The 16,162-nt window shown below is 46.9% G+C and overlaps 2 protein-coding genes across 2 annotated transcripts in view; both read left to right on the top strand.

The window, feature by feature from the left end:
• LOC135379071 (uncharacterized) overlaps nt 1–16,162 on the top strand; it is a 59,570-nt gene that overhangs the window by 3,063 nt on the left and 40,345 nt on the right. The window contains exons 3-5 of the mRNA XM_064612325.1: nt 1,209–1,342; nt 1,407–1,459; nt 5,372–5,483. Coding sequence (XP_064468395.1) covers nt 1,209–1,342; nt 1,407–1,459; nt 5,372–5,483 — 299 coding nt within the window. The remainder of the gene's footprint in view (nt 1–1,208; nt 1,343–1,406; nt 1,460–5,371; nt 5,484–16,162) is intronic.
• LOC135379072 (uncharacterized) lies at nt 7,351–14,829 on the top strand. The gene is made up of 4 exons (XM_064612327.1): nt 7,351–7,995; nt 9,263–9,437; nt 13,442–13,606; nt 14,652–14,829. The coding sequence occupies exons 1-4, from the start codon at nt 7,970–7,972 to the stop codon at nt 14,703–14,705; spliced, it is 420 nt and encodes a 139-aa protein (XP_064468397.1). The 5' UTR covers nt 7,351–7,969; the 3' UTR covers nt 14,706–14,829.

Below are 16,162 nucleotides of genomic sequence, written 5' to 3'. Positions count from 1 at the left end.
GACGCTTCTGCCATGCTTGCTTTGCCCTACCATCTTCCCGCTTTCTAGATTGAGTTTGTATACAATTTCAACGCGCATGTTTTTCTTTCTTTCTTTTTCGGAACGTATTATTGCTGGTTTAGTCCAATAACCAAGTTTGGCGTATATATCCATATTATGGTTCAGAAGATCCTTTACTGGGACTTGGAACATGATGACATCTTTGTCGCCACATTTTTTGAGGCGGACTCATGCGTTCTAGTTAACCTTTACTTCCGGAGAGGGTTGGCTTCACCGTCCCAAAATTGTTTTCTTTGCTTTGCTTTCCTCAAGCGTTCTAAGGAAGTAATATAGTCGGCGCCAGCGTGCAGAACGTGCTAGAAAACCACAAAGGCATTATTTTCATGTCGCTACAATGCAGCACTGAGACGGGACGAAGGGCGGTTAAAACAAGGAGACAAACGTATCTGCAATTTGAAGCCTTTTGTATTCACAGAAAAAGGGATAGGTTGTATCAGTGCCCCCTCCCTTGCGCTGACTGACCTAGAAAAAGAGTTTCTAAACGTGGAGTGTGGGGTTGACCTTGCGGGCCCACGTGGACCACACTAGAGGCATAGAATTTTGTGTAGCTAGTGCGTCATCTATTTTCCTTCTTGATTGTTTAAATTTGTCTGCGGAAATAAATTCCTGTCAGTTGAGAGCAAATTGCAGATAAGTTTGTCTCCTTGTTTCCTCCGCCCTCCGTGCCGTCTCAGTGCTGCGTTGTAGCGACATGAACTATGACCAACTCCCCCTCTTCCTCCCTTTAATCAGCATTATTTTCATTCGCAGGGATCTGGATAACTCCAGTAAGCTTGTCGAATTTGTTGACTGCAATCAATTCCCAGACGGCAACTCTAGGGAATGACATCATTGTAGCCCAAATATCATGGGTGGGCGGACCGAGAGAAGTGATTTTGTTGCATCTCCCGTAGATTCCCATGTATTGAAAATTTCATGAACTTTAATTCGCCAAAAATCAGTGGATCGCGTCAAGCCTTCAAAAATGTGTCATTCCCTAGATAAACTCGAGGAGAACACTACTGTACTTGTCCCGTGTAGAAATTTAGCTAGGTTTACGGGAAACCTGCGAACAATAATTCCCCATAGACATTCTAAAGAAGTGAGTCCGCCTTAAGTCTCAGATAGTTCCCGCAATTTTAAACATGGTGGATCATCCGTATTTATAGGAGGCGGGGTTTACACATGCTCTTACCTTGGTTGACGACGAGGTGGATTTCAACGCAAGTCTCAGTTCGGTCTCAAAATTCATCAGCACACGACCGCAGATGAATTCGTCAGACATCGTGTTTGTTTTTTGCGGGTGAGTATTATCCGGTACTTTCTAGTTCAGTACTATAATAAATATGATTTTCTCCATATTGCAGGCGGAAGGTTTTCACAAGAGGCAGCTACGGCAAGAAATTATACAGTCCTCAAGGTACGACGCCAGCCGCGTTATCTCTCTATTGAGGTGTCGATATACAGTGCAGGAAAGCCTTCGCAGACATTGTCAGTAATGCCGATACAAATGTAACGTTGGTGGATTATGGTTACACTGTAAACTGAAAGACACCCTTATGGATGTAAATGGTTTGTTCTATAACTCACACCACGTTTTACACCTTATGGTCTGGAACACCTTTTTTAGAGGGTGTATTCTGTGTAAAACACCCTTTATGAGGGTGCTCTTCCTTGAAAATGGCTGCTTTTGCACCCTTTAAACACCCTTTTAGGAGGGTGTAAGATTGTTTAACACCTTCCTATAAGGGTGTACAAAGAGTGCAAAAGAAGGCATTTTCAAGTAAAAACACCCTTTCAAGTGGCGTTTTACACTTGAATACATCCTCTAAAAAGGGTGTTCCGGACCATATGGTGTAAAAAGTGCTGTGAGTTATAGGACAAGCCATTTACACCCATCAGGGTGTCTTTCGGTTTACAGTGCATTACCATTCAAAACTGAAGTAATTTCAGTTGAGGGCACCTGTATTGAACAGCACGAAAAGAAATTGTTACTCACCAGACAAAGCGTTGTAGACATAGAATGGGTTTGGCCGCGGTAGTTGTAAGACCCTGATAAGGATTGAGATGTAATGAACAAGCGGGTTGTAGCGGTGTAGTCGGTTGTAGAACATACTTGAATGGCAATTGCAGCAAGAGACTTTATTGCAAGTTCATTTCAAGTTTCTACTGTGTTGCAATTGGTTGGGTGCTCTCTTTTTTTTTTTCTGCGTAGATTTGTCTCACTCCCATTAAACTTCTGCTAGTTGCGAGTCTGCAGGTCTCCTGTCGTAATTGTTTAACCTACCTGTCCGCGTCTCTTGCTGCAATTACATTCATGAGATGTGATGGCTTGGACTCGTACCAGCTGATGCGCCCTCGGAGATGCTGGTCAAGTTTCCCAGCAGTCTTTTCAAATAATTGGCACTCACACACAGGGTAGTTTTCGCTGAATTTCGCTCGGTACGCACGTTATCCCCGTCTCACCCAGTCACTCTGGTGGCCGCTCTTTATGTGTCCGTATCTACATGCCGCCCCTGCACACAGTTGGCTCGCGGTCCTTACAGGACTACTCGCATCAGTACCTTCACTGCGTGCAAGGTCTACAGGGTGTCCCAGAAAACGTGTCATCAAATTTTAGTAAAAAAACTACACAACATAGAGTCATGCGGTCAACGGCATTTGTTCTAACTAGGTTTTTGCCACCTCCTGAAATGAATGTCGTGGAACGTAAGTTAAATAATGTAAATTTTCGCGAACTGAAGTCTGAAATTTGCCACGTGAGGGTCACTTTCTTACCCCACCACTATAAAGAGCGCGTCTAATTTACTCAAATAATTATAACCTTCCATTTGTACTTTTAAAAGAAACTTACCTGCGCCTACCACGGTACCACCTAGCATTCTTACATACACTTTCGCACAGTAAACAGACAGTCGGTAAGAAAAACAAAGCACGTCACGTAAGGACAACGGCGCAAAACTGTTAGCAGTTAAATCTTAAAGGGACTATGAAATTTCCCGAACCCCCATACTTTTTTTCGATGGAAACTGTTCTTCCCGCAGAGAAACTAATATGCCACAAATTATTCCGGACGAAATCGCTCCACTCTGCGAGGAGCGCGCGCTGGAAATGTCTCTTCCGCGTTCCTCCTCTCCCGCGCATATTTCCCTGCCGATGGTGTAACTCTACGGACCGCTCTTCGGTTCCCCGTTACGTCACCGGTGTTGCACAATGGCAAGTAATGCCGCGAGCTCGCGCTGTGGCTGCCGCCACTGCCGAAATCTGCCGATCGCGCGAAAGCTGCTGTCATGGAGATTTCCACTCCCGATGAACGCATACGCGGGATCCTACGGCGCATGCTCCTGGCGGGATTCCTCGGCTCGGCAACACGTCACGATGACGTGTTGCTGAGCCGGCCGTGGTCGCGTCAAGTTACCCGTTGTGTCTCCGCTCGGCAGCTCGTCACGGCGCGGCGCCAGCTGTCCTCCCTTCGCCGCTCCGTTTAAATTCGCTCCCGAGAAATCCTCTCGCGCGACGAAAGTAAAATTTCTGTTCTAGACTCAGAAAAATGTCTTCTTTCAAACGAAACGAAGAAAAAAATCGTTTCATAGTCCCTTTAAATGTACAAACTTCGTTTACCACGAAGCCAGAACACTAGTGGGCTCTGGTCTGGGGACGACTTTCGTCGCTTACCTGTCATCCAAAGCCCAACGAAAAAAATCCGCTAAATTCAGCTGCGAATTTTTGCGAACCTCTGCGAAACTGACAAGCGAAACTTCGAAACTTGCGAACCATTAGGTTCGCAGTCGAACCGCGGTTTCGCAAAAAGTTCGTGACATCACTAGTTGTAACAGTGGGGGGGGGGGGGGGAACAGTGGATCTTATTCGTGTTTCAAAACTGTTCATCGTTGACGCTATTGTTTTCCTTGTCCGTCCCGAAATAAATATTCTGTCAGTTGTGAGTAAGCAGCGTGGCGTCAACTTCGTGTCGTCGATCCCTGTGGTGTTTATTACTGCATTCAAGAATATCAGCTCCCAGGTTGCTACGACAGCAGTATCTTACGGCACCAGGCGGCGCTTTAATATAAAAAAAAGAAAAGAAAAACTGGAACTTCAGAACGAACTGAAGCATGTTTTACGGCGATAGCAGATAAGGGTGTAATTTCTTGAACATGCTGTCCTGTACGTTGCATCGTCGACAAGTCAGCTAGACGAAGCGAAGACACAGGCATAGCTCGGCGCAATCATGATCACAATGCGTTACCAAAGCCTGATGATCGCGATCATGAGTGCGATCACGAAGCACTGGCAAGGCTGCCGCGATCATGATCGCGCCGAGCTATGGACACAGGCAACGAGATAACGGATGTGGAGAGATATGTTACAGTGACAGCAGTTGTCTCAATTCTGGTCGATCGCTTGCAAGCTCGGTGTCTCTGACGGTGAATGGTAATCGCATGCCACTGCCATCCTAAGGCACACCAGCTTTGACGACGAGGGTGTACAGGTCCCGACGAAAGTTTACGGAACACGCGAGCGGTGTATTTTCTCCTCGGTACGACACCCTAGCGGCAAGCGGAAGCTGGCGAAATCAGGCCAGTTCACTGCCTCAGAGGGGTGGACGACTGCGCTCTTAGCGACACACTGCGGTAGTTTCGGTATGATTACTGTTGTATGTGCCCGCAAAGTGAGTTGGATTTTACTGTTGTGCTCGCCAACAACACGTGATTCAACGACTGTTGAGACAGGGAGCTCGCCGCTATCATCGTGATAACAAGGATGAATCATGGTGGAAACACTTTACGGTGTATTGCTTTTACGTAGACAAGAGAAAGAAAGGTATCTTGTAAACAGTTGCTTTATTATGGACGACGCGTGACGAGCTGATAAACAACTGACGCTGACATTGATAATTGATTGATTGATAAACAACTGACGTGAGTCACGAGTTGTTGACGAGCACAACAGTTAAATCCAACTCACTTCGCGGGCACATACAACAGTAATCATACCGAAACTACCACTGTGTGTCGCTAAGAGCGCAGTCGTCCACCCCTCTGAGGCAGTGAACTGGCCTGATTTCGCCAGCTTCCGCTTGCCGCTAGGGTGTCGCAGCGAGGGTGAAAATACACCGCTCGCGTGTTCCGTAAACTTTTGTCGGGACCTGTACAGACGCGCATGTGGCTTCACTTCGCGGACGACAGCACCGGCACATGAACAGCTGTGTCGCTGTCCTTCATTGGACGCCAGTGTGTCCTGCGACATACCAGCATCTTCTGTCCTTTTAGCGCTGTCTTTCAGTGATATTGCTTTTGGAGTCAGAGAATAACACTCTTCTATCTATTTTCAGGTCTCACGTGGGAGGGCGGAATATGTAACGACGAAAAAAAAGTGGTTCTCGTGAACGACATTGCGAATATTTTTTATGCCTTGCCGAACGCTGGGTTCCAGCTCGCACGCCTGTGAGTAAACAGCCCCATTATCGTCTGCAACCTACCGTCCACGTTGAAGCTCTGTGCTGATGAATACTGTTATTTTCGTGCACGTAAATCAATGTCAAGATGCAGTGACTGGCAGTATTTGAAGTATTCGGTACTGGAGTAGTACTTAAAGCACTTTAAGCACTTTATCAGGTGACTGGAGCAGACAAATCTGCAATCAGACGTCGCCACAACTGGGACAAACAATTCAGCTGCCAGAGTCGACAGCGTAGACCGGCTTGGGTGCGAGATCCCTCGATGCAGTGAAACAGGAACAATGACTGATACAGAAGACGCGCTACACTTTCAACCAGGTCTATTACAATAAATGTGGAAGACCTTCATAGGCGCGCGTCAGCGCTTCTCACAGATAAGCAACTTGGCCTTATCAACTCAAAAACCTGGTATGGATAACACTGCCATTGGATAACCAGATGATACATGTTTGTGCCTATGAAGGTCTTCCACATCGATTGTAATAAACCTGGTTGAAAGTGTAGCGCGTCTTCTGTGTCCGTCCTTGTTCCTGTGTCGCTGCGTCGAGGGATCATGTACCATCCTGCTCATTTACTAACGAGTAGGTACGAGATAACAGCGAGGGGCAAGTGATGCAATGAATTTCGTAGCACTGTCGCTACACACGGTCAACTTTTTGGAGGGAAAAAAATACGCATCAGTCACGCTCCGATTAAGCTAGACGATTAAACAAGCGATTAAGCTCCTCTGGCAGCTCGGAGATGAGAATTGTTTGTCCCATTTGTTTGTTGTCCCAGAGTTTCGATGAAGCGAGTAGCAGGTGACGTCATGTCTTGCTAAAAAAATCAGTGATGTCATGTTCTGGAGAGAGAGCTCGTCTCTTTGCGACGACGCCTGCGTCCGGTGAGGGTTACCTCCACGACTTACTTCCATCAGCTGTCTTTCGCTTCCACCGCATCTCCAGCTGCAGATATCGTCGGCACAGCATCCCGGATGAGATATCTTCGGCTCCGTGTGAAAACTCCAAATTGCTCTTCGAGTTGCGCGTTGCTTCCGCAGCGAAATGACCGAAGCATATCGCTGCTTTCGGAGGTGGAACACGGGAAATGCACGCTGAGTTGTTCTTGCCTTCCAAATGATTTGCAGCCGGACGAAGCAAAATTAACGTTCCTCGTGGGTTCAGAGAAGTCACATTTTTTTGTCGTTGCTCGCTAGTAGCGCGCACCACTGTTATATTACTAGTTACATCCCAATCTACGCAGTAGCACAGCAGACCGCACAGCAGACGTCCCGGCCGGCTTGGCGGAAGACACAAAGCCAAATATCACGCCAAAAACAGAAAGGTCACCGACCTCGAGTTTGCGTCAGGGTTTTGTGGGCCGCACGCCGTAATGTCGATGAAACGAAAAATTTACTTTAAAAAAAAAAAGAAGAGACGCAAAGAGTTTCGGGTAACTACTTTGTACACATAATCCGTGTTCCCTAATGAAGACGTCGTTTCAGTATCGTTCCATTCTGTGACACTCGAGAATCGGCGTAGCTGAACTCTGACTTGGCGACCCCCGACGTGACGTCGTGAGCAGGCTGCGCAAATAGACGCGCATTTCTGGCGTTGGGAGAGGAGAGACGTCGAACAACAACATCAAAAACTTGAACCCCTTGACCGGGCGGCGGAAATGCACCTGTACTTCCGCCCGCCCGTTCACGACTTCGCGTCAGGCATCGCCAAGTGAGAGCTGGACCTAAGCGTACTCCAAGTGGGTACAAACCAATATAATGTGATTCAGGCGTTTATTATTATTATTAATAATAATAATCCTAATAACTTTGTTTTTGTTCAGGTGCCAAAAACAACCACCAGAGTCTTCTAATTGGTGCACCACAAAGGTTATATACGAAAAACAAAGACATTCAAATATACAATAAGGCAACAAGGTTAACAGAGAAATACGTAGTTAAACAGAAACAATGGCACTAATACATGAAATAAACTCATGAGAAGGAGCGAAAATGACAATGTCATGATGTTGTGACGCAGAGTTCAAGATTAGTTGTAAACGATTCATTGGATGAAGCTTTGCAAAAGAGTGAGGATAAAAAAAACACATTTAACATGAGAAGGAGCAAGTGGGGGGTGTTGTCGTTTCAAGTAGCCTGCAGAGTAGACTTTTTTTTAAACACTTTTCTGGTGTAATTGACTTGTCCCATGGCGCACACCGTTTTGGTGCTGCCTTTACACCCGAATCGAGGAAACAAGAGAAGTAATATCTGGATGACTCGAAAGTGGTAGCATACGTAAGCGTTTTAAAAATACCCGTGTTGAGCTTTTCTACACGTATTGATTTTTGAGCATTTACGATGTAAAGTTCAATTTAAATTAATCAACTTTTTTCTTTAATCTGAGTTTCAGGCTGGGCGCACCAACATCGTGCACACCAGACTTTTCAGAGCTGGGAGGTCGGTCTAAGCTGTTCTATCTCTCAAACTGCTCTATGGATAACATTACAAACTTTCTCAGGTGAGTGTTGGGCACGTTGTTTGTACTGAGGAATATCCTGTTTGACAGTAACGTTAACTTAATAGATTCCACATGATAGCACTTACGCTATCAAGATAGCTGTAGTTATCATGTTTATGACAACAGTAGCTATGAGTGGAGGTCCACACGTAATGCAAGGCCTTGGTCAGTTCGTGTTGCAGAAACAAAACGTCACACAGGCGTAAATCACGTAGACTTCGCTCATACCACTGGTATTGCTTCATCGTCATCCCTTGGGTGACAAATACGAGCTCTCAAACTGTACAATGCTGCTTCCCAAGCAGCACAATGTACTGAAAGTCGAGTGCAATAGGGGTGGACGGTATGTGTCTTATCAATGTTCTTTAGCTTCACGAGCCTGTTCATGGTCTTCCACCTACCCGTCCACCCCTATTGCACTCGACTTTAAGTACATTGTGCTGCTTGGGTTGGGGTTTGTTGCTCACACGTGGTTGATATCATGCCCTCAGCTCGGGTTCGCAATCACCTGCGTGGTCATATCACTTGTTTAGTCGTACAAATGGGGCATATCTCGAAGAATATAATGAGTTAATGTTCGCAACAGTTGAAGACCTCTGTATCATATCATGGAGATAGAGCTTCTGTCGCTGTGCACGGCTTTGGCGAAACAATTTAGTTTTATGTAAAGAGATACTATACATGGCAGGAACACATGACATGACACCATTTCGTGATGAGGTAGTCGGTACCGTAAACTTGAGCCACGAAAGGTTGCTACTCTAAGGCAAATGCCCCTTTCGTTCAGGCACACAGCTTGACCTCGCACGAATCTGTTCATGCAATGCTCGCAGCACAACGATGAATTCAGAACCCTTCAACACTTTCCAGTGAAATTGTCCACACTTACAATGCACAATTACTTGAGACAATTGACGTTCTGAGGCTGAAACACATATAGAAAGGTCAAATACGTACAAAGCCTCAACTGCCCACGCAATTAATGATGAAAGAAAGAAGTCACTGAAGAGCTTAGGCAGCCATAGGAGTACACACATCTTCTGGATTACCAGTCCAGGGTTCTACCATTGAGCAAAGCTAACACGCCTCCCCCAGCGACTTCTAAGGGAGCCCTGGTCCGGTAATCCAGAATACACGGGTTCGAGTCCTACAGTTGGCTAACCTCTTCAGTGACTTCCAACACTCAGCACAGTTACTGTTTTTATTGCATTTAAACTTTGTGTTTTGAACGCTAAAAATTTTGTGTCGCTTTTTCCGGCAACTGAAGAGAGCTCAAACGAAAGAATATTAGCCAGGCAAGAGAATGTTTCCGCAAAAAGTACAACAGCTCAGTCTCATCGAACTTCTACTACGTCCTGCCAGGCAGGATTGCAAAGGAAGACGAGTACTGCAAGAAAGTTGGAGATTTGAGGAAGGAACCACGAGACAGGGGTCTCTGCAGTGTGAGTTAACCATTACACAGAGGGATACTTATGGAATAATGATGTTTCATATTAACGTACGTGAAGAAGAAACGCTGTAGGTTCAGAGCGTCATTCCATTTCTTTCCAATAATACGTCATAAGGGTGACAGACCATGACTTCCAGTGGTGTGATCGTGTACGATTTGAGGAACTAGCGCAGGGCGCGCAATGAAGGCATCGAACGCAACTACTGAAACTCATCAGCAGGCCTCTCCACCACTGAGGAGACAGTAGAAGTGGTCACGTGTTTTGAGAAAACTAATGGGAGTGGCGCAGGCTTCCGTCGCTCTTACGTCAGAGCTTTACACCGAAGTTTCTTCAATGATGGCTGTTTTATCTGCTAAGAGACTTGAGAAAAACAAAATGAAGAAAAATAGCATACGCTCTTTGGCTGCACGTTGAACATATTGTTAGCGCGAAGGAAGCAGATACGTGTTCACGGGTCAGTGACTAGTTTATTCTGCGGCAAGGGGCAGGCGCGCGGGACGCGTTGCTCATCATCTTCCGTAGCTCCTCATCATCTTCACAACATCACCCCCCTCCTTCGGAAGGGGTGGGTAAGGGAGTGGGTGGTCGAACAAACGGTTTCATGCGGAGTACGTGCACGACTTCCGTTCCCCGGAAGCGGCGGTCCGGCGGTGGGACGAGAGGCGACACTTCATAATTGAGAGCGGAGAGCCTGCGTGTTACCCGGTAGGGTCCAATGTATCTCCTCAGGAGTTTCGTAGAGCGGCCGGGGACACGGGTGGGGGTCCAGATGAGGACTTCGTCACCGACATGGTATCCGACATGGAGAAAGCTCTCGCACCTCCACCAATTATGTTAGCGCGAAGGAAGCAGATACGTGTTCATGGGTCAGTGACTAGTTTATTCTGCGGCAAGGGGCAGGCGCGCGGGACGCGTTGCTCATCATCTTCCGTAGCTCCTCATCATCTTCACAACATCACCCCCCTCCTTCGGAAGGGGTGGGTAAGGGAGTGGGTGGTCGAACAAACGGTTTCATGCGGAGTACGTGCACGACTTCCGTTCCCCGGAAGCGGCGGTCCGGCGGTGGGACGAGAGGCGACACTTCATAATTGAGAGCGGAGAGCCTGCGTGTTACCCGGTAGGGTCCAATGTATCTCCTCAGGAGTTTCGTAGAGCGGCCGGGGACACGGGTGGGGGTCCAGATGAGGACTTCGTCACCGACATGGTATCCGACATGGAGAAAGCTCTCGCACCTCCACCAATTATGTTAGCGCGAAGGAAGCAGATACGTGTTCATGGGTCAGTGACTAGTTTATTCTGCGGCAAGGGGCAGGCGCGCGGGGCGCGTTGCTCATCATCTTCCGTAGCTCCTCATCATCTTCACAACATCATGTTTATAAATCCCAAACGTCGCCACACCAGCATTGAACAGCTGTTTCGGCCTTATTGGGCCTTCATCAGCAATGCGTAGGTGGGCGACGTTTGAGCGAGTGGCGTCGGAAGGTCACGTGGAACGTGATGTCCTCCCGTCAGGGTGAGTGACTCACCTCTGAAAGCCCAGTGCGAAGCCAGTAAAGTATTAAATGAAGAAAAATAGCATACGCTCTTTGGCTGCACGTTGAACATATGTTTATAAGTCCCAAACGTCGCCACACAAGTATCTTTCCTCGGTATTCTTACACTATATGGATTTGAAAAGTATAATGAGCGACACCGAGTGGGGGAGCCACACTAAAAAATATGGGCAGCTGTTTCTCGACGGACGTCGTGAGACCATGAGGGATTCCCTCGTAGAAACGTAGATGCGGGCTAGCTGGTGAATAAACTTCATGATAGGAAAGCCTGAGTATTGGGCAAGAGACCTAAACAACACAACAGCAAACCAATACACAAATGAGAACACAACACGAAGGCGATTTCAGCCTGCGTCTTGTGTCGTTTATGTGTCTTGCCCGTCGCTCCGGCTTAGCCAGGTCCCCCAAGGTCGCCATTTTCCCATGTATTTGTTCCTATCCCGATGCGTGCAATGCCGGAGGCCGCCCTTAGATACCCCATTGTTACCAGACGTTGGCTTGCGTGGATTGTAGCGCGCTAAAGATCCAGTTGAAGCACAATCCAAGCCAGGCCAAGTCACCGAAGGAGAAATGGACGACTGCAGCGCCTGCGGCGCCTGGTACGACAGGTACGCTATGTGATGCACGCAGCCGTGCACTAGATCCTTCCGATCGCTCAACACGTTTAAAAACGGGACCAAAAAGTGAAACACGACAGAGAAAGTTGTTATACGCGTTTTATTTCGACATATAAAGACTAGATTCATTCGCAGAAACAACAAAAACATTTTGCCGCTAAACTTAGCGCGCTGAAGTGATCCGGAACGGCAACAGTGTGGTATCTAGTGGCGGCCTTCTTCGTTGCACGCATTTCCGAGGTGAGTTTGGGGGACCTGGGCTTAGCTATCATGGAAGGATGCCCTCCAACCTTTCCGCGTATACAAGTCAGTGATTTCGCGAGTAATATAATTTCGCGTGGTAGGGCTAGGTTTGGAGAGAAACAGAAAGAAGGGCCATATCTTGTTCATAATTTTAACGTACCTCACCCTTAGGATATTATAGTTAGGCGTCCTAAGGTTGCACTGGTTTTGACCGTGCTTTAGGGTTTGTGTTCGTAGTACTTCGTCTGATGGGTTCACAAGCCCTTTAACGTACGACTGTGTAACATATGTTTGTTTAGTTAGGATGTTTATATCTTCTTCGGAGTTTTGTCTACCTCATTTTATACGTATTGTGGTGTATACAGGGTGTCCCAGAAAACGTGTCATTGAATTATAATTAAAAAACTACGCCACGTTGAATCATGCGGTCAACGGCATTTGTCCTTATTAGGTTTTTGCCACCACCTGATGTGAATGTCATGTACTCCAAGTTTAATTATGTAAATATTTGCGAACTGAACTCTGAAATTTGCCAAGTAAAGGTCACTTTTTTAACCCACCAATACGAAGAGCGTGCCGAATTCACTCAAATTCACGATAATTCACAGTGATATTTGCGAGCTATCCCATCGAAAAAAATAGCCGAATATCATGCTTTTCGGAGCACCGGACCATAGCGCGCGATGACTTTTTGAGCGCAATCGCTCGCAGTGCGACGAAAGGAGGTTCCGAAGCCAGCCCACAGAGTGATAGTAGAAAAAGTAACAGTTCCTAAAATTGGGAGAGGGAAAGCATTATCTCAGCGAAAGTCGGACGTGATAAGCCGTGCTTGTTTTATCTCTTTCTGCGATGTCGAGGAGGGCTGGGTTTCCAACCTCCTTTCGTCGGACTGGCAAAGATTGCGCTGAAAAATTCATCGTGCGCTATTCTGTGAGACCTCCGTAGAGCATGATGTTCGGCTATTTTTTCCGATGGGATAGCTCCTGAATATCCCTGTCAATTATCATTAATTTGACTAAATTAGACATGCTCTTCACATTGGTGGGGTAAAAAAGTGTCCTTTACTAGGCAAATTTCCGACTTAAGCTCGCAAAAATTTGCATAATTTAACTTACGTTACAAGACATTCACATGAGGAGGTGGCAAAAACCCAGTAAGAACAAATGCCATTGACCGCATGACTCTAGGTGGTCTAGTTTTTTATTATAATTCAATGACACGTTTTCTGGGACACCCTGTAGGTATGTACGATGTATTGAACGTAGCAAAATATTCGGTCTCGAATTGAAGTTGACCAGCCTCGTTGGACGAGCAGGTGCGAAGCCGTGAGCACCTGTATGTTCTCTTATCAGCCCCTCCGCGAAAGAATAAATTCAACACTATCATTCGTAAGGCATAATAGTGTAATCGGCGGCCCGCGAGAGCCAATTTTGAGAATCTCTGCCTTTTGCAGATAAGATTTCAGACAGAAACGAAAAACATGGAGTGTGTTTGTTTGTCGTGTAGTGTCTCTCTGCATTGTTAAATTGTAAAAAAACGGATACGTTATATATTTTATTTCCTAATATATGTTTCGTTATAGCGACTGACAACACAGCGGGTATACGAGAGGCCCGAGGTAAAAAATGTAACCCATTCAAGAAAGAAACCGTGCATCTTCGACTGCTGCACTGTTTCGGATAATCAGCGGCAACTTATATTTCAAACCAATTTGGCTTTCGATGGCAAGCCCTGTGGAGAAAAAGGCGTAAGTACAGCTCGGTCTCTGCAGAAGGACCTTTTATTTTAGTCAGGCCGTTGCCGATTGCTAGCATTTTGTAGCTTCCTCTTACCACCACCAGGTGACTATGACCATGGGGGTGCGGAAACGTGGCAGTCTCAGTATCGAGATAATAAAAGTATGGGGTTGGAAAGAGGGAGAGAAGGCCGGTATAAATCTGGGGCCAACCTCAGGGTACATGCGTGCCGATATCGGTCTTCACGGTCTAAATAAAATCAGGGATCCGAGTCGGAAGTGAACCCGAGCCGGGTTCGGGAACTGGTTCAAAGGTAAAATAATTGTACTACGGATCGACCTTTTCGTTTGTGTGTTTATTTATTAATTTTTTTCGACGATGTGGGTAAAATATTTTGACTTTTATCACACCAGCTTTTTGCCGGAGCAAAAGAGGGCCCTGACCGGGTTCCGCTAAAAAGCACTTCGCTCTTCGTTTTCAGCAGGCGACGCGAGAGAACAATACATTAAAATATCAGATGAATATTAAATGTGTGTAGTTGTTGTCTAGTGTTTTCACCTGAAACGGTTATCTCACAATTCTCTCTTCGACGTAGAAAAATTACTGCCGATGAACCGGTTAAACCAGGATTGAAAAAGGTAACGGTTCCTCCCTATAAATGTCCCGACCGACGGCCGCTTTTTTTTTTTTTTTTCTTAGGGGAGGGGTTCTCCCTGGGCCGAACCCGAAGGGAACCGATATACTAATTTCGGTTAAGCAGAGCTGAACCCGAAGCGAACCAATACGACTGAACCCGGATCGGAACCAGACAGAAAAAAGAAAAAAAAAGGAAAAAAAGACACCGGTTCCAGTCCCTGAATGAAATACAGCTGAACATATAACAACGTGAACAGCCTTTCTTAGTTGGGATGAAGAGACGCGGCCCTATACTGCGGTTACGAGGAAAGGTGAACGCTCCATCGCTATTGTGGAATACATGCCAGTGTTAACGTAAACAACAACATAGTCAGTACAGTTCCAACATAAACAACATGTGACACTAACAATATCTTTCAGGACGGAAAAAAGTGCTTCTACGGCATGTGCATAGACACGAAACGCACCGGATGACAAGAGACGAGAAGCTCGAGATGCATTTCCAGACTCAAAGCTGAACATTTGAAATCACTCCTACGCTATAAGGAGAAATGTTTGCAATGAAAATAATAAAGTGAAAGAAAATTCCTAAACAGTGCATTAGTCTACTCGTGTATTACGTGTAGGTTCAAATCCAGGATTTGGAGCTCGACCACATGTTGAAGATTTGATTCATTACCGATTTCAAATATGCGCTGTCCATACCCTGCTTCCTCCATCACACTGGACTAAGCCAAGATCTATATGACTCAGACTTTCTTGTGATCAATCTAAGAAGCGATCGGCCTACGTCCTTACCTATCGACCCTTCATCTTTTCAGCATCTCGGATGATCTTATCCCGGCTACAGTCGTAACGCTGCCTACATGAGTCAGGCCAACAACGGCAAGCAGGTCGCGTTCCATCCAGCAACGTCATATAATAAACGATTATTTAGTTTTATTCGGGTACACTCTGTGCAGAGAGAACAGAAAGCGCGCTGTGTTGCTCATATTATATAATTTTCCGTTTGCTCCATTGTTTCGATTTTTGAATATTGTTGCTATCTCGCACGGTTCCGCACACAGGAACTGGGCCATTCCACACCGAATGATCGTATATGCGTGTGTCATGTGTGTAGGGAATGTGTATGCCTCATCAGCCGCACTGGCGTGCGCCAGCTGAGGCACGTCTTCATCGTCGTCCACGGGCCACCACATCACTCCCGCCCTCAGACGGGCAGCTGTTTTTGTGATTGAAGTCCTCGTCGATACCAAGACGGGAAGAATGACGGCGGCACGTAGACGAGGGATGGCTGGGGATTGCGTCTTTCCTTTGTGGTGCTGACTATGGTGCGGACGAGGGCTATCCGGGATGGTTCCAGGGGCGCGCCTGTGTGGGATGCAGGCAGGTACGCCGAATGGTGTGCAGGGATGAAGCGACTGAACAGCGACCGGTTCTTCCGCTCTGAGCTCGTAGTGTTGTCGACAAGGAGAGTCCCTGGCAGAACCATCGTTAACTACAGGGAGACTGGAAGTAGAACTCAGTGACCTCCGTGCGGGCCCCCGGTGGAACGTTGGTCGCGGTGTCTGTTGACCGCAATTGGATGGGCTGCCAGCATCCTGTATCAGAGCCTGGTGGGAAGGCGAAGAGGGCAGGGCTGGCATGGCAGTGCGGATGGGGCAGTCCAGTCGCCAGCAGCGTACCGCGACCAATACAGGAGCATGATGCTCGGGAAGGTACCGCTGGTGGAAGTCCGAAGAGCGCCATCACGAAGCATGTGGGCGACGTGACGTGGAGTGTCCGACCATATGGCGAACTGAGCTGTGTAGATGGGCAAACATGGTGTTGAGCGGCCGGGCTTTGCGATGAGTGAGGCGCGGTGAACTGACGTCGTCTCCTGGCGATTTTTCGGAAGAACGGCGCACCGCACCTTCAGTGATTGCTTCGAA

The sequence above is a fragment of the Ornithodoros turicata genome, chromosome 1 (assembly GCF_037126465.1).
Source record: "Ornithodoros turicata isolate Travis chromosome 1, ASM3712646v1, whole genome shotgun sequence".
Lineage (NCBI taxonomy): Eukaryota > Metazoa > Arthropoda > Arachnida > Ixodida > Argasidae > Ornithodoros > Ornithodoros turicata.
The sequence above is the reverse complement of the archived record's forward strand: the minus strand, read 5'-3'. Positions and strand labels throughout refer to the sequence as shown.